The sequence below is a fragment of the Tupaia chinensis genome, unplaced genomic scaffold (assembly GCF_000334495.1).
Source record: "Tupaia chinensis unplaced genomic scaffold, TupChi_1.0 Scaffold000622_1, whole genome shotgun sequence".
NCBI classification, from domain to species: Eukaryota; Metazoa; Chordata; class Mammalia; order Scandentia; family Tupaiidae; genus Tupaia; species Tupaia belangeri.
Genome location: NW_006160142.1, coordinates 7286158 through 7313153, shown reverse-complemented (window position 1 = coordinate 7313153; position 26996 = coordinate 7286158). Strand labels below are relative to the sequence as shown.

Below are 26996 nucleotides of genomic sequence, written 5' to 3'. Positions count from 1 at the left end.
CTGTTACTTACTGTTGTGATGGAGCCTTCTAGATTGATCTTTTGATTTTCATAAACTTTTCTTTTTCCCATTTTTTAGTTTTCTTGATCTAATTCCTGTGACATTGCCTTGAAATTTTAATTTATTCTTTCAGTTCATTTTTTATTTGTGAATGAGCAAAATAAAGTGTAAACCTGGAGAATAGCAGATGGCATAATGGTTATATCACTAGGCTCCTATGTAGTTGACCACAGTTCTAGTCCCAGACCTGGCTACCTAAAACTCATGCCAGGTACATGTGCATGCATGTCCAAAATCCCAAGAGGAGAATGGAGAAGGGATTGCAGCGTGGCCATCCCCCCAGGGGCTGATTTCTCGCTTTCTGTCTCTGTCTCTGTCTGTCTCTCCAACGAGCACATCTACCCTATAGCAAAAATCTCTAAAACAATTTTTAAAAAGTGCAGACCTGAACACATTTTTCATCCTTTTTTCATTACATATGTTTAAAATTTTCTTATTAATTCTTCAATAGGGAAGTTTGGTTGGCTTAGTGGATTATCCAGATGATGAAGAGGAAGATGAAGAAGAAGAAACATCACCCAGAAAAAGACCTCGTCTTGGCTCATAAAATATTTACAGAAGGACCTCAACGTGTGGTCTTAATAGAATGCTGCAACTGTTCAATGAGCTGAAAATCTGACTCAGAAAGCTTTCTCACTTGAACTTATACAAGGAATAGCAAAAGACAGCATATCAGCTAGGAGTGTTTAGTTCTATAAAAAACCAGGCTTCCCGGGAACTTGATCGCTTGCTAGTAATTAAGGGGGCTGCCTTTCAGTCTGTCAAAAACTAAAAAAGAGGGAGAGTGGAGAGGTTAGTAGCCAGAACCTTGGGAGGTAGCTTCTCAGCAAGGAAAGTCTCAGGTTTTAGGATGATATTGGAGAGGGGAAAGATTGGTAATATTAATACAGCTTGCTCCATGGTGGGTATCCAGTCTAGAAACTATTCTAAAACTTCAGTTGCAAATCCAATAACATTACTCGTATAATGGTGCTGGCCATGTTGTTTTAATCAGTTGCCTCTTTTTCTTTTTAGAAGAAATTTTTATGAAAAACAAATTCAACCATTATTTTAAAAGGATGTTAAGCTGTTGGGACCATTTCTTTGGAGATTTAATAGAAATTCTGCCTTTTAGGTCATTGGAGGGAAGTATACCCTGTATTACAGTGGCATGTGTTGAGTTTTTACACCACAAATTTTCAATACATTTTTGACAAAAACAAGCTGGATTCAAAGATGGATAGTTTTGTTCAAAAACCATTAAAAAAAAAAAAAAAAAAAAAACACGTTCAAGATAACAGAGGCCAAGAATCAGTATAGTCGTATTCCAGATTTTCGCTAGAAGCTTGGGTGTAAATAGAACAGAATGTTTTCAACTGCCTTTCAGTACAATCTAATGTGGAGGATGATTTGGAAGTCATTTTATACCTGGTTAGTAAAGTTGTTTCTCCCCAAAGCTGGAAGGAGGTCTTAAGTACAACTTATAAAAACTAACACATAGTACTGAATTAAGTGGCATTTAATATCTAGAAGCCATTTTGATACAAGGAGTTAAGTTTAGAGTCAGCATGCAGTACATGAAGCCTTTCCATAAACAAGGGTGTAATAACAAAGCTGCTTTTTGAAAAGAGTAAAAGCACATTCCATGTACGTAAATGAATTTAATAAAGTGAGGCACACAGTTAAATTTTATTTTTAGAACAGCAAGTTAACTGTAAATATTTTAATGTTAGTTTGCTCATCTATGATCTGAGATCATGCAGAAGTAAGAAAAATGTCCCCAAACTACAAGTTAATGCCTTGGGAAAAAAAAAAATCTAAAAATAGTAATTCCAGTTACAATCCTTATATCACCCTTGTAATGTGTTATGGGTCCATTTTTCCTGGAATAGCTTAAACTGAAGCAGTTTCCCCTGTTACGGAGATTTTGTAGTTAATTTTAATTTTGGCTATTGTTTGGAAAAGATGGGCTGTCCATGTAGATATGAAGTATAGTTTTTCCATAAAACAGATGTTTATTTTGTATTAAAAATACCACTGTATTTGTTTTACACCATTTGTATACATGTGGTGATTATTAATGCTAAACTGTAAAGTTCAGGAATTAAAATGTGACCCTCTAATTCCATGCTTGATGCTTGTGTTTTGATTTGTTGTAAATATGGTTGACTCCATTTTGAGATATGTCTTTTTTTTACCATAGCTTTAAAAAGCCATCAAAATTGATCCACACTTATTTATTATAAACCATTAGGGTCATACCCAGATCTGAATGAAAGAATTATAAACAATGAGGGTCAATCGCACTTTAAATATCACTGACTACTTAAAGAAAATGAGCCTTGGGCAAGTGAGATCTCAGCACCAAAGCCTCACAGCATGGAGCTATTTTCACCTCTCTAATTAAAGATGCACATATAATTAGAAAGGCCTTTCACCTCATAAGGCAATAACTCAGGATATCTTAAACCAAAATCAAGGAAGTTATATAAATACTCTCTTTCAAGTAAGTTCTTATCATGCCTCTTCTCTCTCCTTAGCTTTCACTAAATTTCTTACAATCTCAGAAGCCCAGACCTAAAAACATTACCTTGTTTACTCTTGACCATCATAAGTAATTTTAAGATTCCAGTAGAAAGTATTATCTTTGTATCTTTCAAAGACTTCCTTTAGTGTTCCTTTCTGAAAAACTTTCACGAATCTTAAACATTTAAGTCCTCATTTTGGAAACTTTTCCTACAGCAGAAATGTGAATATTTTCTTAAAATATAGGATGATAGTTTTCATTGTACATATGCTTACCCATAAACAGTGATACGGGTTCAAGACTCAAAATACCCCTTGAAGAACAACTATGAAGACACATTAGCTGCTATCATAAATGAGTGCCCTCACACGAGATCTGGGTTTTTATATCTTCACTTAGTGAAGCAAGCCAGAGCCCACATTTGTATGCCTTAGGTCCTTTTAAAATGGTATCTGTAAACATGTATCCAATATAAAAATTATTTTTAATAAAAAGTTACATGAAACATATTTCTGTGTTTTAATCACCAGTTATTCTTTTTGTCCATCTAGTGATGAAAATATTACAAATACAGAATAATAACCAGTTTTTCTACTGGTTAAAAGTTGAAACTAAAATGAGCACATTTTAAGCTAATTTTGATAGCCTTTTTTGAAAGTTAATAATTATGGATTTAAGAAGAAGAATGGGGATTTTAAATTAAAACTCAAGAGTATCGCGTAACTAGAAAAAGGTGACTAACACTGGAAGTGTTACAACACTGGAAGTTTCTGAAAGGTCTCTCTCCTATTCTGGTTATCTTTAAGCAAACAGACTACAGAAAATGACTCCTGGGTCATTTCATACAAAAGAACTACACCCAATGGTAACATTTCCCTCAATAGGCTCAGTCAGTTGTTCTTTTGTTTAAAAAATAGGTTTTCTACAAAGAATGGGTCTTCCCTGCTTTAAACATTAGTGACTTCCCACTGCCTGTATTATAAAATATTAAATCCTCACTTACCTAAAAGGCCTTGCACAACCCGTCCTCACCAGTCTCCAGTTTCATATGCTGGCCTTTTCCATGCATTCACAAGTGCACCAGTTCCTCAGTATGTGCTTGACTCTTTTCCTGCTTAGTGCAATTACCCTTCCAATCAGCTTAAACATCACTTTCTTAAAGAGGCTTAGCTAGCCCTGCCTAGAGCGCTCTTAACTTTTCCTTTCTAACAATTTGCTCCCTGGGCCTTCTTCCCGAGCTCCATAAAGGCAGCAGCAACCCTGTCAATCTAGTTCACTATCCTTGGCACATAGCACAAACAACAGTAGGTAACCCACTTCGAATGAATAAATGCATTCTCAACTAATTTATTTCAAAGAGAAACATCTACAAATGAAATTGGCCAATATAAGTAGCTGCCTTTTTCTCAAATGTTTAAAATAGTAACAGCTTATGTTTGTATGTATAAAGCAAGTCTTAGTTTCAACTAACAGGCTTGGTTTTAGGATTAAATAATTTATTTTTAAGAAAATTTGAACTTTTGTTTATTTTTTTAATTATTACTTATTAATAACTTCTTCTTTAAGTTTCTCTGCAAGCAATCTCCTCTTCAGTAATGTTTGCTTCTCTTCTGCTGTCATTTCTGGTTTCTCTGTCATTTCCTTTTTTAAAAAAGGGGGGAAAGAAAGGGAAAAACATTGGCTATAGAATAAAATGGACTCATTTGTCTAAAATTCCTAACACAATGTCTCAAATGAGCAAAGATTGAAGAGATTTCTTTTCAGGGGTGGGGAGGCCCAAAACAGACTAGGTTCCCTTCTTCAAAAAAATCTCTCCTTGGTTTAGGTCTCTTGGAGGTAGTGGCTGAGAACTGTTACTGCTCTATGATCCAGCATTTCAGAAGACTCAGATAAAACAGCCTTCTGACCTGATTCATGCAGAGCAAGGCAAGTGAAGAAACTGAAGAAAACAGCGTATAATGAAATTGCTATCATCTCTACCTCACAAGATTCTCACTTAGAAAAGTTAGCAGCTATTATGCTAACAGTCTGATTAATATGAATAGACTATGAGCAAAATTCATTAGAGGCTTTCTTGTACATTACTGAGATTTTGAAAAAACTCGATTTGCAAATTTTGACAGTAAGGCTAGCCATACCTCTGTTTCTCCAGGAGATTTTCCTTTCTGTTCTGTATTTGGTATCTGCTTAGTTCTTATATCCTTTCTCATAGACATCAACTTATCTCTCTTCTGCTTGAGATAGTGTTCTCGTTGCCGGAGCTCTTCTGTTCCAAGTGCTGATAAGTTCTGCGTCAAGTAAGAAAAGAAACTACCTAAATTCAAGTCCATGTAATAAGTGGTACAGATACCCACTGACTGATTCAATTACAAGCTGGCGTTCATGATCATAATAAAAGCCAAGTGCAGAGCTTGTTCCCAGTGCCTTGTCATTTTGCTCATAGTTCTTAAAAAGTGATGTCTTACTTACTGCTATTGGTCCTTCAATGCTTGCATGTTCTAAGCCAGGAATCTTCAGGCTTTTTTGTGGGAGGGAGGAAGTTTCAGGCAATGCTTCCACCTTTCGTGCCAAAGGTTGTACTGACTGATTAGCAAAATGCACTTTAACTTCTGGCAGTAATTAGATAATGAGACCAATTAGAATATTCTAAGAGATACTAAGTATTAAGCTAGATTCACCAAAATGACCTAACATTAATAATACTTGCTTTTTCCCATATTCATTCAATCAACACATTCAGTGCTTGCATTATGCCAGGTACTAGAGAATGATAAATATGGTCTTGGTTCTTAAGACTGAACTATAGCTTTTCATCTTATAAATACTAGGTATTTATACTATAGCTAAAATAAGATATAATCCTTGTCTGAAGATTAGAACTACACTATAATACAAGGTTGCTGCATAAATCAAATGAATAGTACACTAATTCCTCACTAATAATGTTAATGGTGTCCAAATGTTTGCAGGTGGCACAGTGGTTAAGGTGCTGGACACTTCCACGTGGCCAACCATGGTTCAAATCCTGGACCTCATGGCTTGCTTTCTCACTTTTTCTTTTTCTGTCTCTCTCTGGTCAAATTAATAATAATACGTAAAATAAATAATTCTTTAAAAAAACAACAGGTAGAAACTGTACGTGACCTTATATTTTCAGAACAATTAGTGTAAAGCTTCAATTTCTTATAAAAAGTACCAATAATATCAATAATTTTTGTCTGTAATTATATATTGAAGATAACTATAGATTAAATATCTCTAAACCAAAGATCTCAAATCTAAAATACTTAAAAACCCAAAACTTCTCAAGTGTTGACATCCTGCCACAAGTGGAAAAGTCCACACCTGACCTTGTGATGGGTCACAGTTAAGGTGCTACAATATAAAAACACTGTAAAAAAGCTATGCATTTAAGATATGTATGAAACAAAGATCAGCAGATAGCATACTGGTTACATTGCTGGACTTCTACGTAGTCGGCACAGTTCGAGTCTCAGACCAGGTGGTTTAAAACACAACAGGCACATGTGCGTGCATGCGTGCCCAAAATCCCAAGAAGAGAATGGAAGAGAAGGGACTGCAGTGTGGCCATCCCCCGCGGGGGATGGTTTCGTTTCTCTGTCTCTGTCTGTCTAGCAATTGCATGCACCCTGTATCAAAAATCTCTTTAAAAGAAAAAGATGTGCAGGACCAGCAGTTAGAGTAATGGCTATGTCGCTGAACACCCATGTAGTTGACCACAGTTCATGTCCTGGACCCAGTGGCTAAGATTCATGTCGGGAATGTGTGCGTGCGTCCCCAAGATCCTGAGAGGAGAATGGATGAGAAGGGATTGTGGCGTGACCATCCCCCTGGGGGGTAATTTCTCGCTTTTTATCTCTCTGTCTCTCTCTCATCTTTCTGGAGAGTGCACGTGCCCTGTAGCAAAAACTTCTAAAAAAAAAAAAAAGATGTATATGAAACATAAATGAATTTTATGTTTAGATTTAAGTACCATCACCAAGATATACCATTATGTATATACAAATATTCCAAAATCAGAAAACATCTGAGATCTTAAACACTTCTGATCCTAAGCATTTTAGATGAGGGCCACTCAACCCACATAAGCCTGCCAATGCAGTGAGAAAATGCAAAGCATGCAGAATTTTTAAGTACATATAATGTGAATACTTTCCAGGTACTATATGTGGTCATTGACACCAAGAGACAGGATTGGCATTTGTTTTACTATAAGGTGATTTTTTTTTTCTTTTTCTTTTTTTTTTTTTTTTTTGCTATAGGGCAAATGAGGCTAGCTGAAGAGAGACAGAAAGCAAGAAGTCACCCCCACCCCCAAGGGGGATGGCCACCCCAAAATCCCTCCTCCTCCAGTTTTCTCTCGGGGTTTTGGGAATGCACACACACACGTACAGCATGAGTTTCAAGCCTCCGGGTCTGGGTCTTGAACCGTGGTTGACCACTCAGAACCCAGTACCTCAACCACCACACTGGCCCTCTGAGGTGATTTCTTTTTTAAAAAAAGATACAACAACCCAATTGTAGTAGTGCACACAAGACACTTGTGTGCTGCAGGCTAAGGTGGAGATCTGGGTTCCATTCCCAACCCATCCTGAAAAGCTGGTGCACTGGTATGTGCCTATCATCTTGGGAACCTGAGGCAGGAGGATTGTAACACAGCAACATGAGGCCACCCTCTCTGGTGAGTGATTTCTCACTTTCTCTCTCCCTCCTTCTCCACTGTCTCTCACATTCTCTGGTGAGCACACATGTCCTCTAGCAAAAACAAAAAAAATTAAAAATTAGGTCACAGATATAAATGTAAAATGCAAAACTATAAAATTCCTAGAAGGAGACCAGCAGGTGATATGGTGGTTAAGGTGCTGGACTCCCACATGGCCAACTGTAGTTCAAATCCTGAACTCGGCCATGCACATGTATGTGTGTGCCCAAAATCCCAGGAGGAGAATGAAGGAGAAGGGACTGTGGCGTGGCCATCCCCCCTGTGGGGTGATTTCTCACTTTATCTCCCACTGACTCTCTCTGGCAAGCACCCTATGGCAAAAAGCTAAAAACAAACAAACTCCTAGGAGGTAGGTAACAGGAGAAATCCTAGATGACCTTGGGTATGGTGATGACATTTTTAGTTATGACTCCAAAGGCACAATTCATGAAAGAAATAATAAGCTGGACTGGACTTAAATTTTAAACTTTTGCTCTGCAGAACTCATGAATGAGAAGATAAACCACACACTGGGAAAAATATTTCCAAAAGGCTTATCTTATCTATAAAAGACAATTATCCCCTGGTTTTTTTTGGAGAGGTTTTTGCTATAGGGCGTGTGCGCTCGCCAGACAGAGACAGAAAGCGAGAAATCACCCCCCCAGGGGGGATGGCCACACCGCAATCCCTTCTCCTCCATACTCCTCTCAGGATCTTGGGCACGCACGCACATGCGCCCGGCGTGAGTTTTAAGCAACCAGGTCCAGGATGTGAACCGTGGTCGACCACGTGGGAGTCCAGCGACATAGCCATTATGCTAACTGCTGGTCCCAAGGACAATTATCTCTTACAAAAACTTCTTTAAGGGGGCCAGCAGGTAGCATGGTGGTTAAGTGTACTGGACTTTCACATGGTCAACCACAGTTGGAGTCCCAGACCTGGCTGCTTGCTTTCTCACTTTCCCTCTCTCTCTGTGTCTCTCTCTGGTCAAATTAGAATGAATGAATAAATAAATGAATAATTTTAAAAAACTCTTTGTAATCAGCAATAATAAAATGAAATTAATGGGCCAAAAATCTTAATGGACAGATCACAGAAACTATACAGATGACAGATAAGAATATTAAAAGATGGTCCACATCATATATCATCAGGGAAATGCAAAGAACAGCACAGTGAGATACCACTACACACCTATTAGGATGGCTAAAGTCCAAAACACTAACAAATGCTAGCAAGGATAAGGAGCAACAGGGACTCTCCTTTACTGCTGATGTGAACGGAAAATGGTACAGCCACCTTGGAAGACAGTTTGACTTTCTTACAAAACTAAACATTCTCTTACCATATGATCCAACAATCATGTTTCTTTTTGTTTAAAGAATTATTTTATTTAACTTTATTTATTTTAATTTGGCCAGAAAGGGACAGAGTGAGAGAGAGAAGGAAAGCAAACTGCCAGGTCTAGGACTCAATCTGCAGCCAGCCATGTGGGAATGAAGCACCCTCAATCACCACACCACCTGCCGGCCCCAACAACAATCATGTTTCTTGGTATTTACCCAAAGGAGCTGAGATCTTAAGTCCATACAAAAACCTGCATGTGGAATGTTTATAGCAGCATTATTAATAACTGCCAAAACTTAAGTGCAACAAAGGTGTCCTTCCTTCAAGTAAATGGATAAACTTTAAATTGTGGTACATCCAGGTGATGAAACATTCAGTGCTACTGTAAAAAGAAATAAGCTATGGAGCCATGATAAGACATGAGGGAACTTTAAATGCATATTACTGAGTGAAAGAAGCCAATCTGCAAAGACTACCTACTGTATTCCAACTACATGACATTCTGGAAAAGTCAAAAGTATTGAGACAGTAAAAAGTGGTTGCCAGGGTTTACAAGAGGGGGAAGGAATAGGTAGATCACAGAATTTTTAGGGCAGTGAAACTATTCTATGATACTATAACTATAGAGCTACACCATTACATATTTGTCCAACTCAGTAGAAAAGACACAACCAGGAGCAAAACCTAATGTAAGCTATGGATTTAGGGTGGTAATGCTACATTAATGGAGGTTCTCAAATATAACAAATGTACTATTCTGGTGGGGGTGTTGACAATGGGAGAGCTTATGCATGTCTGGGGATGGGGGCTATATGGAAGTATCTGATATACTGTTCAATTTTATTGTAAATTTAAAACTGTTCTGAAAAATAATGTGTACTAAAAAATGTTGTTCTCAAACTTAAAAAAAATTAATGGGCAGGGACCAGCAGATGGTGTAGTGGTTACATTGCTGGACTCCCAGCGAGTCCCAGACCCCAGGGACTTGAAACTCATGCTGGGTGTACATTCCCCAAATCCCAAGAGAATGGATGAGAAGGAACTGTGGCATGGTCATCCCCCCGGGAGGGGGGTGGTGGTATTTCTTGCTGTCTCTGTCTCTCCTACAAGCACATGTGCCCTATAACAAAAATCTCTTAAAAAACAGTAATGCGTAAACATCAAACTTATCTCAATTATAAAGTTCCTCTAACATGTAATAGTATTTAGAGTCTGAAAACCAAGGTAAGGTCACAGTTTGACCATTTAAGGGTTGAATGATCTTAGAAAAGCCACTCAAATTCCTTGAATTTCTCATATATATTTTTTAAAAAGAAGATAAAGATAAGGATCACAGTAGCTATCTCATGAAGTTATGCTTTTTTTTTTCTTTTTGAGAAAAGGACTTTTATTTAAAAGCAAAGATACTACCCACGCTAAAATGAACTAAATTTGTGATCACGATTTGATTTCTATTTCAGAATGACTTGTTTTGTTATATACAAGATCAGAGAGCATGAGTTTCAAGCCTCCGGGTCTGGGTCTTGAACCGTGGTTGACCACTCAGAACCCAGTACCTCAACCCCCACACTGGCCCTCTGAGGTGATTCCTCTGAGGTGATTTCTTTTTTAAAAAAAGATACAACAACCCAATTGTAGTAGTGCACACAAGACACTTGTGTGCTGCAGGCTAAGGTGGAGATCTGGGTTCCATTCCCAACCCATCCTGAAAAGCTGGTGCACTGGTATGTGCCTATCATCTTGGGAACCTGAGGCAGGAGGATTGTAACACAGCAACATGAGGCCACCCTCTCTGGTGAGTGATTTCTCACTTTCTCTCTCCCTCCTTCTCCACTGTCTCTCACATTCTCTGGTGAGCACACATGTCCTCTAGCAAAAACAAAAAAAATTAAAAATTAGGTCACAGATATAAATGTAAAATGCAAAACTATAAAATTCCTAGAAGGAGACCAGCAGGTGATATGGTGGTTAAGGTGCTGGACTCCCACATGGCCAACTGTAGTTCAAATCCTGAACTCGGCCATGCACATGTATGTGTGTGCCCAAAATCCCAGGAGGAGAATGAAGGAGAAGGGACTGTGGCGTGGCCATCCCCCCTGTGGGGTGATTTCTCACTTTATCTCCCACTGACTCTCTCTGGCAAGCACCCTATGGCAAAAAGCTAAAAACAAACAAACTCCTAGGAGGTAGGTAACAGGAGAAATCCTAGATGACCTTGGGTATGGTGATGACATTTTTAGTTATGACTCCAAAGGCACAATTCATGAAAGAAATAATAAGCTGGACTTAATTAAAATTTTAAACTTTTGCTCTGCAGAACTCATGAATGAGAAGATAAACCACACACTGGGAAAAATATTTCCAAAAGGCTTATCTGTCTGATAAAAGACAATTATCCCCTGGTTTTTTTTGGAGAGGTTTTTGCTATAGGGCGTGTGCGCTCGCCAGACAGAGACAGAAAGCGAGAAATCACCCCCCCAGGGGGGATGGCCACACCGCAATCCCTTCTCCTCCATACTCCTCTCAGGATCTTGGGCACGCACGCACATGCGCCCGGCGTGAGTTTTAAGCAACCAGGTCCAGGATGTGAACCGTGGGCGACCACGTGGGAGTCCAGCGACATAGCCATTATGCTAACTGCTGGTCCCAAGGACAATTATCTCTTACAAAAACTTCTTTAAGGGGGCCAGCAGGTAGCATGGTGGTTAAGTGTACTGGACTTTCACATGGTCAACCACAGTTGGAGTCCCAGACCTGGCTGCTTGCTTTCTCACTTTCCCTCTCTCTCTGTGTCTCTCTCTGGTCAAATTAGAATGAATGAATAAATAAATGAATAATTTTAAAAAACTCTTTGTAATCAGCAATAATAAAATGAAATTAATGGGCCAAAAATCTTAATGGACAGATCACAGAAACTATACAGATGACAGATAAGAATATTAAAAGATGGTCCACATCATATATCATCAGGGAAATGCAAAGAACAGCACAGTGAGATACCACTACACACCTATTAGGATGGCTAAAGTCCAAAACACTAACAAATGCTAGCAAGGATAAGGAGCAACAGGGACTCTCCTTTACTGCTGATGTGAACGGAAAATGGTACAGCCACCTTGGAAGACAGTTTGACTTTCTTACAAAACTAAACATTCTCTTACCATATGATCCAACAATCATGTTTCTTTTTGTTTAAAGAATTATTTTATTTAACTTTATTTATTTTAATTTGGCCAGAAAGGGACAGAGTGAGAGAGAGAAGGAAAGCAAACTGCCAGGTCTAGGACTCAATCTGCAGCCAGCCATGTGGGAATGAAGCACCCTCAATCACCACACCACCTGCCGGCCCCAACAACAATCATGTTTCTTGGTATTTACCCAAAGGAGCTGAGATCTTAAGTCCATACAAAAACCTGCATGTGGAATGTTTATAGCAGCATTATTAATAACTGCCAAAACTTAAGTGCAACAAAGGTGTCCTTCCTTCAAGTAAATGGATAAACTTTAAATTGTGGTACATCCAGGTGATGAAACATTCAGTGCTACTGTAAAAAGAAATAAGCTATGGAGCCATGATAAGACATGAGGGAACTTTAAATGCATATTACTGAGTGAAAGAAGCCAATCTGCAAAGACTACCTACTGTATTCCAACTACATGACATTCTGGAAAAGTCAAAAGTATTGAGACAGTAAAAAGTGGTTGCCAGGGTTTACAAGAGGGGGAAGGAATAGGTAGATCACAGAATTTTTAGGGCAGTGAAACTATTCTATGATACTATAACTATAGAGCTACACCATTACATATTTGTCCAACTCAGTAGAAAAGACACAACCAGGAGCAAAACCTAATGTAAGCTATGGATTTAGGGTGGTAATGCTACATTAATGGAGGTTCTCAAATATAACAAATGTACTATTCTGGTGGGGGTGTTGACAATGGGAGAGCTTATGCATGTCTGGGGATGGGGGCTATATGGAAGTATCTGATATACTGTTCAATTTTATTGTAAATTTAAAACTGTTCTGAAAAATAATGTGTACTAAAAAATGTTGTTCTCAAACTTAAAAAAAATTAATGGGCAGGGACCAGCAGATGGTGTAGTGGTTACATTGCTGGACTCCCAGCGAGTCCCAGACCCCAGGGACTTGAAACTCATGCTGGGTGTACATTCCCCAAATCCCAAGAGAATGGATGAGAAGGAACTGTGGCATGGTCATCCCCCCGGGAGGGGGGTGGTGGTATTTCTTGCTGTCTCTGTCTCTCCTACAAGCACATGTGCCCTATAACAAAAATCTCTTAAAAAACAGTAATGCGTAAACATCAAACTTATCTCAATTATAAAGTTCCTCTAACATGTAATAGTATTTAGAGTCTGAAAACCAAGGTAAGGTCACAGTTTGACCATTTAAGGGTTGAATGATCTTAGAAAAGCCACTCAAATTCCTTGAATTTCTCATATATATTTTTTAAAAAGAAGATAAAGATAAGGATCACAGTAGCTATCTCATGAAGTTATGCTTTTTTTTTTCTTTTTGAGAAAAGGACTTTTATTTAAAAGCAAAGATACTACCCACGCTAAAATGAACTAAATTTGTGATCACGATTTGATTTCTATTTCAGAATGACTTGTTTTGTTATATACAAGATCAGAGCATATTAAAAATGGATCTGCCACCTATTGAACAAATTTATCTGCTAATATTTCCTACAAGGATTCTTATCAGGTTTTGCTTCAGACACAATTTCTGACTAAACACCTAGATAAACTGGCTACCATTTATTTTCTAGTTGTGTCTTAACTAATTGGGAAAGTCATTTCCTATTGTCTTTCCAAGTTCAGCTTTTCATTCACAAATACCATATAATGGCAAGAAGGATGAGAATACCAGATGTAACGTGAGCATGTCTTTAGTGCTACTGCCATGGCACAAAGGCTGCTGATTCACTCAGGCATTGCACTCACTCACTGTTCTGGGTTTACTTGGGCACATGGGGACTGCACTCTCTTTCCGCTGGGCATTTCTACCTGCAACTCTTTAATGAAATTCACAAAGAATTTTAAAAACCAAAGCCCTAAATATTTCTTCCCAGGGTTTTATAATGTTCAACACATATAAGAAAGTAACATACTCTGTACAGTGTTTACATATTCATATTATTAGAGAAAGCTCAGTACACATCAACCTTACCTGAGGGTGGATGTGCAAAGGGTTCACAATCCCCTTGGGAATTACTAATTTTTGCAGCTTCACTCGTATGTACTGGGAGTTCTTCTGTTTTAGCCTCTGATAACTTCAGGATCCCATGACACAATTAACAAAACACACAATACAGATTAATTTTGACTAATTCACTACCTAAGGGATACAAAAACACTATTTAAAAAAGCACTGCCTACTGACTAAATAATAAAGAAACTCTACTTTTGCAAGTTCTTAAGATGTTGCTACTATTTGTTATCTCCTACTTTTTGAAGTAGATAAATACTTCATTTCAAATCATGCAGTGCTAAGAATAATCAGTATGGTTAAGACTTTGGAATTAGCAAGAATTGTGTTCAAACCCAGACTTCAGCCTTACTACTCATGTGTTCTTGAGCAAAACAATGAGACATACTCTCTTTTTTTTTTTTTTTTTTTTTTGTTTTTTTTTTTTTTTTTTTTTTGGTAGGGGTTTTTGCTATAGGGCGTGTGCACTCACCAGAAAGACAGAGAGAGACAGAGAGACAGAAAGCAAGAAATCACCTCCCCGGGGGATGGCCATGACACAATCCCTGCTCCTCATTCTCCTCTCGGGATCTTAGGCACACACACACATGCGCCTGGCGTGAGTTTAAGCTACCGGGTATGGGACTCGAACCACGGACAACTACATGGGAGTCCAGCAACATAGCCATTACGCCAATTGCTGGCCCAAGAGATGTACTATTAAGAGAAATCAGACCACAGAATTATGAAGTGTTTGTCCATTTAAAATAATGTATATACTACTACTACAAAATGCCTGAAGTTGCCACAAATTACTTTATTTCCATTTAGAAGCAGTATATTAAATCATAGAAATCTTGGAAAGAAATAAATTGGTATTCACTTTTCCCTAAAAATTGGAGAAAATGCAATTATACATAGCTTATTTGGCAATTCACAGATATCTAAATTATGAGCCCCTATATTCTAGATACTAAGTATACCCGGGGGTTCATTATTATTACCATCCCTACTGCCAAGTGTTTGAAAATTTCCAAAATAAAAAGTCTTGAAAAAAATTCACAATTCCTAAAACAAACCATTCAAGAAATCTGAATGCAAAAATGTGTCATGACTTTTCCAATGACACAATAATAAAGGGCCAGTCCAGTAGCCTAGTGATTAAAGGGAACCAGATCCCATATGGCTGACCATGGTTTGAGTCCTGGTCCCAACAGCTTGAAAAACATGCTGAGTACTTGTGCAAGTGTGCCCAAAATCCATGCAGGAGGAAGAAAGGGAAGAAAAGCAATTACAACATGACCACGCTGCATGAGGAGTGCTTTCTCTCTTCCTCTCTCTCTGGGGAGTGCATGCTTTGGAAAAAAAAAAGAAAAGGAAAGAAGAAAGAAAAAACAGAAATCTAATACGTAGTTTGCAAATCAGAAAGTTAGTACCAAAGTCTTCTGATTTAAACCAACTTCTGTTCTATATACTTTTTATTTTAAAATCCGTATTAATAATTAAGAACTTTGCTTCCATTTAGTAAAATATTTACTTTAAGATACGAAATCAACTCTCAATTCTAAAACATCTTTCTTCTGCTCTTCATTGGGTACCCTATAATAAAATAGGTTTTTCAAAAACGGTGAAATGACAAAAGCATATAGCATAATGATTTGAGATTTTAAAAAGAAAAAATATCTTTAAATAATTGAGAGAATATTTATATTAGGTTTCTCTTTCCTTTCAGAGAGCCTGAGAAAATACAGAAAAAGAGAGCAGCTAGAAAAGAGGAGAGGTAAGAATAAGTATCATCTTCCCTCACACATGTTTAATTTACCTTAGGATAAATTAGGCACTTTCTGGAAATGGTTTTTGGAGGAAGGAAGTGTGACAAGGACTCATTCTGCTTCAAGCTGACAATAATATCAAAGGCCACAGGGGATCTTTGGCAAGCGTAGTTGCTATTTCAATACAGTTAGTCAAGGAAAATAGAAAAACAATGTATTTTTCCTTTTTTCTTTTAAATAACTATTTAATTTTATTTATTTTATTTATTTATTTTAATTTGACCAGAGAGGGACAGAGTGAGCAAGAAAGAGAAAGAGAGGGAAAGTGAGAAAACAAGCCATCAAGTTTGGGACTCAAACTGCGGTTGGCCATGTGGGAATCCAGTGCCCTCAACCACCATGGCACTTGCCAGCCCAGAAAAATAATAAATTTTTCTTAATCTTCTTTATTTTATAAAATTAAGGGGAATTTTATAAGGCACCCCAAAATATGAATGGTATTAAAAGCTTTTGGAGTTAATAATCTTGATCTTTATCGTGTAATTTAAAAGGCAGGATGCTGGGTAAACTATAAAGTAAAAAAAGTTATCGAAAAGGTGTTTCTTTTTTTTTTAGAATTATCTCATTTTATTTATTATCTCATAATTGTTATTTTTTAATTTAACTATACAGAGAAAAAGTGAGAAAGTAAGCCACCCAGTATGAGACTTGAACCACAGTCAACCATGTGAGAGTCCAGAGCCTTAACCATGACACCACATGCTGGCCCCAAAGGTAATTCTTTCTTTAAAAGAAAGTATAAAGTATATATTCTTATAACAAAGTATTAATTTTCTATATAAAAAGTAGAAAAAATTAAATATAAATACTTAGACTCGCCATGAAATATGAATACTCTGAAGAACTAGATATTTCTACATAACCTTAATTTTTTTTTTTTTTTTGGAGAGGTTTTTGCTATAGGGCATGTGCATGTGCCAGAAAGACAGACAGAAAGTGAGAAATCACTCCCCGGGGGGATGGCCACACTGCAATCCCTTCTCCTCCATTCTCCTCTCGGCACCTTGGGCACACATGCACACGCGCCCAGCATGAGGTTAAGCCACTGGGTCCAGGACTTGAACCACAGTTAACTACATGGAAGTCCAGCAATGTAGCCATTACACCATCTGCTGGTCCCAAGCTTAAATTTTAACAGCAAAAACTAGGTAAAAACTTAATAAGAGAAATACTTCTGTTATATTCACAAATTCTGTAGGCACCTGTTTTTTCCTCTTTCTTTCTTCCTCCTGGTCATATTCCTCTTTTGATTTTCTGAAATATATGAAAATAAGGTAGAGATTAAATTTTCTTTTTTTGGTCAAAGCACAAATATGCTGTATATGTTCGTAACTAAGTTCTACTACTTACACAGTAGTATGTACCCCAAATAAACTCTTAGAAAATAAAATCCAAAAGTGTAGTACTTATTGGTTTTCAGATTACCTATCAAACAATGCAACCAGTCCAAGTTTAAAAAAAAAAAACTTCACTAGTCTTCTGAATCAAGTATCTTTTGCAATCAAACCTGTGAACTCAAAACATTCTGTGTTGTCTCGGGCTCCAATTTTTCTCTGCCATGGAAATTAATATCCAGAAAGAAAGGGCTAAGTTTACCTACAAATCTGCTTCTCCCCACAACCACTCAAATCTCTTGAAATTAAGCACTAAATCCTAGCACTTCAGCCATAGTTTTACACTAAGCTCATCCTCCTGAACAGTCATCCTGCTTATTCTCTCTTCTGCTTTGGATGTAGAACAAGGTAGATAGGTGTGCAGACTACAGGCAGCTAAAAGATACCATGTGTGAGGATACAGCTGAAGCAGTGCCCCAAGGGCCAAGGTTCTATTCTGCAGGTGACACAGTGACCTCAGATTTTCTTCTTCCCTAAACCTTGTACATTTTCATAGATTTAAAAATTAGGTGTTGCAATTGCCCCTCCCTTTCAAAACTCCCCTATGGGTCAGGGGACAACAGAAAAAGAAAAAGAAATGCCCACTAATCTTTCCTAGTTCTAGGTGGGCCTCTTTTGTGGGCTGCACACTGCATGCCAGTCATCTGACTAGGATTCATGTCACTAGGGAGAGGAAGTGACCAGCCAGGTACTCATTTGTGAGAGAAACCTGTGTCCCACTGTCTTCCCTCCCTTTCTGGTTACCTGTCACCCAGGCAGCTATTCAGTATGTGGAGCGGATGCCCAGCCCCCTCCTATGAGGTATCTAGAATGAACCATCCAGAAGCCATAGAGTATTCTACCTATTAGCTCAAGTCCCTATGTCCTTCTCCTTAGGAATCAGGCTGGGTCTGCTCAGGTTATTCCCCACTGGTGGTTAGTTTTCTATTCCTGTGGCGGGGAGGGAAAAAGACTTTCTCATTTAGGCTGATGTGGTAGGAATCAGCTGAAAATAACTCTTTCTGTCCAGTAAGAAGTACAATATATTCATAGCTATAATGATAAATCATTTTCAATGTCATCAGTAGAGTTTAGATATTTTACTAGCTCATAACATTTTATGAATAAAAAAATATGTACCAGTCATATTATAATTAATATTTCTAATGATTCATACAAAAAATAAAAGAAAAGTACCTAAGAACTTCCCTCAGGATTTTCATCTCTTCCTGTTCAAGGTCACTGACCACATCAGAACCATCTGTTAAGCAGTCAGGTAATACACCTGTTCAAAACCAAAGACCACATAGAACAATATCAAATTAACTGAAAATATTTATTTCCCACTGCTTTATAATAGTTTATCAGATAGAAATTAGTTTAACACTTAAAAATTTGAGTTCCAACTTATTATCTTTTAAACTTTTTCTAATTTATGGAATAAACCCCACCCCAACTCCATATATTTTACCTAAAAATCTCTCTTAGAAATAATTTGTATTGGCTAGTAAAAATAATAATGAGGGAACCAGCTGTTAGCGTAATGGCTATGTCGCTGGACTCCCACGTAGTCGACCACAGTTCACGTCCCGGACCCGGTGGCTTAAAACTCATGCCGGCGCGTGTGCGTGCGTGCCCAAGATCCCGAGAGGAGAATGGAGGAGAAGGGATTGCGGCGTGACCATCCCCCCTGGGGGGTGATTTCTCGCTTTCTGTCTCTCTGTCTCTATCTGTCTGGTGAGCGCACGTGCCCTATAGCAAAAACCTCTCCAAAAAAAAAGAAAAAAATAATAATAATGATATATTGCAATATACATTAATTGATATGTTACTGTCTTCCATAATCGTATAGTATCTGAGGACTTATTACTGAAAGCAATAAAGTAGGGTTAATAACAAACTATGCTCTTGAATGGCTCCTTTAAGCAGGAAAGATTTTATCAAATAAAATACTGTTAACTGAAACAGCATCTAATACTCTTTATTAATACTACAACAAATGCCATGGGAAAAGGCCCTACTTATGGTGTGCAATGAAAACTTGCAGCTAAACACTTTGGAAGAGTATAAAGATGAATAAAATAATTGCTGCCCTTGGAGCATTTATGTTCAGAAAATGGGCTAATAACTACATACCAGAGAACTACCAACTTTGACCCCAGGCAAATAAACAGCCATGGTGAGTAATTTTAAATAAATTGCCTTTATTGCTTAAGTAACCTTAGATAAGCAGGGTAGGCTGGTAATAAATTTTCTGTTCCTATCTACAATTATTACATTCTACAATAATCAGCAGAATATCTCTTAATTTTTAATTTCCATTTCTTTATCCACATACAGTAATGGAATTTTGGATCTGCTCTAAAGTAGCTTTCTTTTCTAATGCCCTTCATGTTTAAAATTAAACATTTTATTTTGAGATAACTGTATATTCATATTTAATTGGAAGAAAGAATACAATATGATGCCAAATATCCTTTATCTAATTTTCTCCAGATATAACATCTTGCAAAACTATAGTACAATATCACAACCAGAAAACAGGTCTCTATAAAACCCATCAATCTGTGTGTGTGTGTGTGTGTGTGTTTTAAAGAATTATTTATTTAATTTTATTCATTATCATTATTATCCTTTTTTAATTTGACCAGAGACAGACAGAGAGAGAGAAAGAAGGATATTGAGAAAGCAAGCCCCCAGGTCCGGAACTTGAACCATAGTCAGCCATGTGGGAGTCCAGCACCTCAACCGCCACACCACCTACTGGTCCCAAAACTCACAGATCTTATGCGTGTTTTTGTTCAATAATACAAAATTTCTATTCTCCTAATAATCAAGTTAACATTTAAAGTTCTAAGGGCCCAGCCTTTCTGGCATAGTCAGTAGCACACCAAACTGCAGTTCAGATCCCCACCCACATCAACCTGAGGCACACCAGGTGTGCGTGCATGTGCCCAAGATCTTCATGAGCTGGAGGGCTCAAGAGAAGGATCGCAGCAAGACCAGACCCTGTTGAAAGTGCATCTCCCTTCCCATCTACCTCTCATATGCATGTGTGCTATGATAAATAAAAAAAAAGATTTAAAAAGCAAAAATAAAAGTAAAGCACTAAGGGAAGAAAAATACAACAGTATGAAAGTACTTTTTGTTAAAATTATTTTTAGGAACCAGCAGGTGGCATGGTGGTTGAGGGTGCTGGACTCCCACATGGCCAACCACGGTTCGAGTCCCAGACCTGGCAGCTTGCTTTCTCATTTTCTCTCTCATTCTCACTCTTGCTCTGTCCCTCTATAGTCAAATTAAATATAAATAAATAAAGTTAAATAAAATAATTCTTTTTTAAAAAAAGAATTCTTTTTAATTGAATTTAGTATCATCATCATTATTTTTTTAATTTGACCACACAGAGAAAGAGAGTGAAAGGGAAAGTAGGAAACCAAACCTCCAGGTCCAGGACTCGAACCATGGTCAGCCACGTGGGAGTTCAGAGCCTTACCATCATGCCACCTGCCAGCCCCAAAAGTACTTTAAAACCTTTTAGGGACCATCAGATGGTGTAACTGTTGCGTCGCTGGATTCCCACATAGTTGACAGCAGTTTGACATAGTTGACCCAGTGGCTAAAAACTCACACTAGGCGCATGTGCGTGTGTGCGTGCATGCGTGCCTAAAATCTCTAGAGGAGAATGGAGAAGGGATTGCAATGTGGCCATCGCCCCTAGAGATGGTTTCTTGCTTTCTGTTTCTCTGTCTGTCTCTGTCTCTCCGGCGAATGCACATACCCTATAGCAAAACTCTCTCTCCTAAATAATGTTCTGATTTACACTTTCTCCAAATTCCTTGATAAAATATAACCAGGAATTCAGAAACCCTTCAAATTCTTCTCACCACAAAGATAATTTTCGAACAGTCTGCAGTTTTGAGTAAAACAGGCATTAGCTCTAAGTTAAGTAACATTCCTAAGTACAAGTATTAAAAATTCTGTGACATGGCTGGCCTCATTAACAGTGTTAAGCGCTGTATGCAGGGAGCTGGATCCCACATGATCAATCACAGTTCAAATCCCAATCCCAGGGGCTTGAAGAATATGCTAGGTACATGTGCAAAAGTGTCCAAAATCCTCACAGGATGGAGAAATGGAGAAGGGACCTGATATGACCATGCCCCATTGGGAGGTGCTTTCTCACAAGCACAGATGCTCTCTGGCAATTAAAAAAGAAAGTATCAGAAACTATGTATTAGTTCATATTTAAATGTAAGCAAACTGTCCCATGTTGTGGTCCATCAGCAGCCATTATTCCATATCATCCCATTCCTCCCTTGCTAAATATAAACCAAGTTTTGAGCAGTTTACCAGGCAGCCAACTACTTAAACATAGGGTCCTCCTCGATCCCAGAAGAGTGATTCATGACTGGTTTAAGCCAACCATAGTGATCTCATTTCCCCCTACCAGATGGTTTAAGAAAGACAAGTGATCCCAATCTTCATACATAAAGGGAAAATTCCTAGAGGGCTTCCATGATAAGTGCTGTCTTGCTAACAAGACGAGATGTACAGGAAGTATCCCTTCTCCTCATGAGACACTATTGAATCTGCACTGGATGTAGCCAGAGTACAGTCATGAGGAAGGTCCTGAGAATAGCAGAGTATAAACATGGAAAGTGTCAGGTTCTTAATTAACCACTCCTGGATCTGTCTCCCTTCTCCACTTCCTCTGGACTTCTTGTTCTGTGAAATGTTCATTTCTAATGACTTAGGCCATTTTCATTGGGGTGTTCTGTTACTGACAGCCTGAAGCACCCAGCTGATAGAAGATATATGCACTTGCTCCTTTTTATTTAAAATATAAAAGAGTGGGGGCCAGCATGTGGTGTGGTGGATAAGGTGCTGGATTCCCACATGACCAAATGCAGTTGGAGTCCTGGACTTGGTGGCTGGCTTTCTCATTTTCCCTCTCTCTCGCTCTGGGGAGCACACAAGCCCTATAGCAAATTAAAAATAATAATAAATAAAATTAAATAAATAATGCTTCTTAAAAATATAAGAGTTTTCAGTTAAGCTCCAAATTGAAACTATGGCATGTCAATACATTCACTATTTCTTTTGTCAAAACTTATTCCTTCAAAACATATCTTACTAACATAAAATAGTTATTAATATTTTATATCCTACATATCAGAATAAAGCATAGTTTCAGGAAGTTTAAAAGAGAAGATTTTATAAAGCAAACTATGGCAGAAAGATAAAGATAGTCTTTTCCAAATTTATTTACACCAAAGTCTCGGTGCTGTGTTATATATTCTTCAGGGTTAGGGTGGTGCTCTCTATCTCCTACCCACAGACAAGGGCTCCATTACTTACTGTGGAAAGCATCTTGGGATTTTAGAGAGTGGTTCTAACAGTAGCTGGCTCTAAAGGACAGAGACATGTCAGACAAAGAAGCAGAATCCCCAGCACTGGCCCTGCCACATTCTGATGTCTGCTCTGTAACAACCTAAGTCCTACTGTTCCATGTTCCAGATTCCTATGAGCAATTAAGATAACTCAATTATAGCTCTGATATCTTTATGCATGCCCAAAATCCAGAGAGTAGAATGAAGGGAAAGGGTCTGCAGTGCAGCCATCCCCTTTGGGGGATGATTTCTTTTTTTCTTTTTTGGAGAGGTGTTTGCTATAGGGCACGTGTGCGCATCAGAAAGAGAGAGAGACAGAGAGACAGAAAGCGAGGAATCACCTCCCAGGGGGGATGGCCACGCCACAATCCCTTCTCCTCCATTCTCCTCTTGGGATCTTGGGCACACATGTACACACACCCAGTGTGAGTTTAAGTCAGCAGGTCTGGGACTTGAACTGTGGTCGACTACATGGGAGTTTGGCGACATAGCCTACGCTACCTGCTGGTCCCTTGGGGGGTGATTTCTCACTTTCTGTCTCTGTGTCTGTCTTTCCAGCGAGTGCATGCACCCTAGTAGCAAAAATCACTTAAAAAAAATAAATAAAATTCCAGCAGTTGCTACCTAGCAACTTGCCCACCCAGAAGTCGTTTGGGTATATTTCTTTTCTTAAATCTTTCTTTCCTATTAAATTCTCCTTTCTACCTACCGAAAAAAAAAAAAAAAAAAAAAAATTTCTGGCTGGCTTTCTTTGAGTTGCTGAATAAACACTGATCAAGAAGTTTACATTCTTAAATCTCATGATTCAGACAAAGAATTTTTTTTTTTTTGGTTAAAGAATTATTTTATTTGACTTTATTTATTCATTTATTTATTTATTTATTTATTTATTTATAATTTTGACCAGAGAGGGAAAGTAAGAAAGCAAGCCGCCAGGTCCAGGACTCAAACCGTGGTTGGCTATGTGGTAATCCAGCACCCTTAACCATCACACCACCTGCTAGTCCCTAGACAAAGACTTTCAAACTTAAAATAAATGCATATAAGGTGGTTACATTTCAAACCATATTAGAATCAAACTAGTTGAAACTGCAAAATACATTAGTACTTAGAATTTTTAACTTCGACATATTACCATTTCTCTCTTGAAATATTCGAATGGCTTGCAGTTGCATTTCAATGTTTTTCTGAACCATCATTGCTTTAAAGATAGTAAAATCTTCTGCTGCCAATACGGGTTGCAAAATGGCCTGTCAAAGAAGACTGGAGGTTAGACGAAGATTTAACTTTTAAAAATATTTCCTACCCATTCAAATAATTTCCACTGCAAAATGATGAATTAATTCAAGAATACTGTATTATCATTTGTGATTAGATGACTCAAAAAGGATAATTTTATTTTTAAAACCCGTTAAAATAGGGTTCTTAAGAGGTTAAGTGTCTAAATTCCCAAGCCTCCAGGTTCTAACGTTGTCAGCAATACATTTTCCAATTGACCCAGTACTGAATGATTCTGAAAACAACACAGGAATCTGACTTCCTTTTTAAAAGTTACCATTTCAGGATTTTGATTTCTTAAAAAATGTTTGGATAGGGTGCATGTACTTACCAGAGAGAGAGAGAAAGAGACAGAGGAAAAGTGAGAAATCACCCCCAGGGGGAATGGCCACATCGTAATCCCTTCTCCTCCACTCTCTAGGGATTTTAGACATGCATGCACACATACCAGTGGCTTGCAAAACAGGCTGGAAGCATGGGAGCATATGCCCCAAATCCCCACAGGATGGAGAAATAGAGGAAAAGAGATTGTGGCATGACCATATGCCATCAGGGACGCTTTCTCCCTCGCCCTTCCTCCCTCTCTGTTTCTGTCTGTCTCATGTGAGTACACATGTCCTCTGATAATTGAAAAAAAGAAAATGATTCAAACATGTTCATACTTACCTAGGTTTCCTCTATTATTAACTTTGCTTAGAGTTAATCATACCATATTCTAAAAGATAAAGGTGATTACACAATATGTGCTGCTCCATTAAGAAATCTATATATTGCCTATTTCTGAAAACCCAGCAAATAATACTTATTGCTATTACAAAAGAACGATATACATAAGCTAGCTTTCTATTACTTGGGCTAATTCATTTCATTCTTCCCTCCAACCTTTCAGATCACATGTAGCCTAGATGATGCACAGTGGTAATGCCCCTGGACCAACATGGGAAGGTACCAAGTCTGCATAATGGGGCATCCCTGAACACGTCATGTTATTTATGTGTACCTGTGATCTGAGCTGACTGAAGCTGGGGTGGACAGAGATATGAAGACCTCTTTGAGGTGCCTGTCTCTCTTTCTCAAGAAAAAATAAACTAAAAAAAATATAAATACGGGAGCCAGCAGGTGGCATGGTGGTTAAGGGAGCTGGACTCCCACATGGTCTTCCATAGTTCGAGTCCCAGACCTGGTAGCTTGCTTTCTCATGTCCTCTCTTTCTGATAAAATGAAAAAATAATAATAATAATAATTAAAAGTTAAATAAAATAATTTTTAAAAAAAGAAAGTAAGGGGGACCAGCAGTTAGCATAATAGCTATGTTGCTGGACTCCCATGTAGTTGACCGCGGTTCAAGTCCCGGACCTGGTGGCTTAAACTCACGCCAGACACATGTGCGTGCGTGCCCAAGATCCTGAGAAGAGAATGGAGGAGAAGGGACTGCGGCGTGGCCATCCCCCCCGGGAGTGATTTCTCGCTTTCTGTCTCTCTCTGTATTTCTGGCAAGTGTACACAAAACCCCCCCCAAAAAAAAAAAAAAAAAAAAGAAAAGAAAGGAAAAAATCTGGTATGTGACAACAAATTAAGAGTTTTCTATACTGCTCAGTGACACATTATATTTTTTCAAAGAATTATTCACTTATTTTTATTTGGTATAGGGCACGTGCACTCATCAGAGAGAAACAGAAAGAGTGAGAGAAAGAGAGAAGAGAGAGAGGGAAAATGAGAAAGCAAGCTGCCAAGTCCAGGACTCAAACTGTAGTTGGCCATGTTGGAGTCCAGCACCTCAACCACCATACCACCTGCTGTCCCCAGTGACACATTATTTATTCAGGTTGCATAAACAGATTCTTAAATGAGATCTGACTCTGTCTTCACAGCCTTCTCAAAACAGTCATGATTAAAAATTCTGAGAAAGAGACAACTTAAACATTATTAAAACTAAAAACTTTTGTACATCAGGTACAAAATGTCCAAGAGAAACCCTGGGTATTCTTGTTAATAATGTATTAGCAGAATAACACAAAAGCAAAAACCTGTGATGTACGGGTCTTTGCGAGAGGAGAAGTACATGCTTCTTGAAATTGATCTTCATTAATCCCAATTTCTTTGAGGTAGCTTTCTAACAGTTTTTCAACCTAAAAAAAGAAAGTTTAACTTTTATAATTACATAGAAAAATTCTAAATGGCAGTTTGCATATTGAGTTTAGAATAGTATAATCAATTTTATTTTTAGGTGTTTGCCATAGAACATGTAAGCTCACCAGAGAGAGAGATCGGGAAAATGAGAAATCACCTCTCAAAAGTGGTAGCCACACTGCAATCTCTTTTCCTCCAACCTCCTTCTCAGCATTTTAGGCATACTCGCACACACTCCCAGCACAATTTTTGAGCCACCAGGTCCAGGACTTGAACTATAGTCAGTTATATGGGAGTGCAGCACCTTAACCACCATGCCACCTGCTGACCCCCATCAATTGTTTTGCAAGTATTTATATATCACATGGTAGTGATGCTGTCTTTCACCAAAAAGTTCATTTTTAGCACAGGTGTACATAAATTTCATTTCCTCTCTTAGAAATAAAATTTATGAAGTCAGAATTATGAAGTTCGACATGGAACAACTCTTCTGCTACCCAGAGGAATTTCTTAAGAAAATCAGAAGATAACCATGATTAAACAGGTAGCTAACACTTCCCTAAATGCATCAGCAGAATAAGAATAAAATAGAAAGATTACGTGCAAAATCCATAAATACTTTTTTGTTTTTTGTTTGTTTGTTTATAGACCACAGATTAGTTTATTTTTAACACCCAACATGCCACAAATTCATAGGGAATAGGTTCCAGTAGCTCAGGCTCCTTTCCATTGGTTCTCACAAAGTGTGCTTCTCTGGGTGGAGCAGGCTGGCACTTTAGTTGAACCCAGGTACCTTTTTCTTTGGCTTCTTTCTTTTTCTGGTCATGTTCCTTCACACATTTTAGGAAGCTAGCTCTGCTCTTAGAATGTTTAATATGCTCAATACGCACATTGATTCTCTTGGCAAGAATTTTGCCCTTAACTTGTTTGTTCACAACAATGCCAACGGCACGCTGGGTAACACTGTAGACTCTTCCAGTTTTGCCATGGTAACATGGGGCATTTGTGGGGCATTCCTTTTTGAATAGTACCCATTTCCTTAATGTTTACAGTATCAACTTTCTTGTAGATTCACATATATGTTGCCAAATGAACAACTCCATGTTTTCTAAAAGGCCTAGAGAACATATATCGGGTTCCTCTC

At 38.1% G+C, this 26996-nt stretch overlaps 2 protein-coding genes across 3 annotated transcripts in view; one reads left to right on the top strand and one right to left on the bottom strand.

Annotated features, from left to right (window-relative positions):
* The window catches only part of PPP4R3B (protein phosphatase 4 regulatory subunit 3B), an 80062-nt gene extending 77900 nt beyond the window's left edge, over nucleotides 1-2162 (top strand). For both annotated transcript variants that reach the window (XM_006159047.3, XM_006159046.3), the window contains exon 16: nucleotides 512-2162. In XM_006159047.3, the coding sequence (XP_006159109.1) occupies nucleotides 512-607 (96 nt within the window). In that variant the 3' untranslated portion in view covers nucleotides 608-2162. The remainder of the gene's footprint in view (nucleotides 1-511) is intronic.
* Nucleotides 2054-26996, bottom strand: part of CFAP36 (cilia and flagella associated protein 36) — a 30663-nt gene continuing 5720 nt past the window's right edge. The window contains exons 3-10 of the mRNA XM_006159045.3: nucleotides 25750-25851; nucleotides 23580-23694; nucleotides 18249-18336; nucleotides 16881-16932; nucleotides 13829-13931; nucleotides 5036-5175; nucleotides 4705-4854; nucleotides 2054-4207 (exon numbers count right to left, since the gene is read on the bottom strand). Of these exons, the coding sequence (XP_006159107.1) occupies nucleotides 4106-4207; nucleotides 4705-4854; nucleotides 5036-5175; nucleotides 13829-13931; nucleotides 16881-16932; nucleotides 18249-18336; nucleotides 23580-23694; nucleotides 25750-25851 (852 nt within the window). The 3' untranslated portion in view covers nucleotides 2054-4105. The remainder of the gene's footprint in view (nucleotides 4208-4704; nucleotides 4855-5035; nucleotides 5176-13828; nucleotides 13932-16880; nucleotides 16933-18248; nucleotides 18337-23579; nucleotides 23695-25749; nucleotides 25852-26996) is intronic.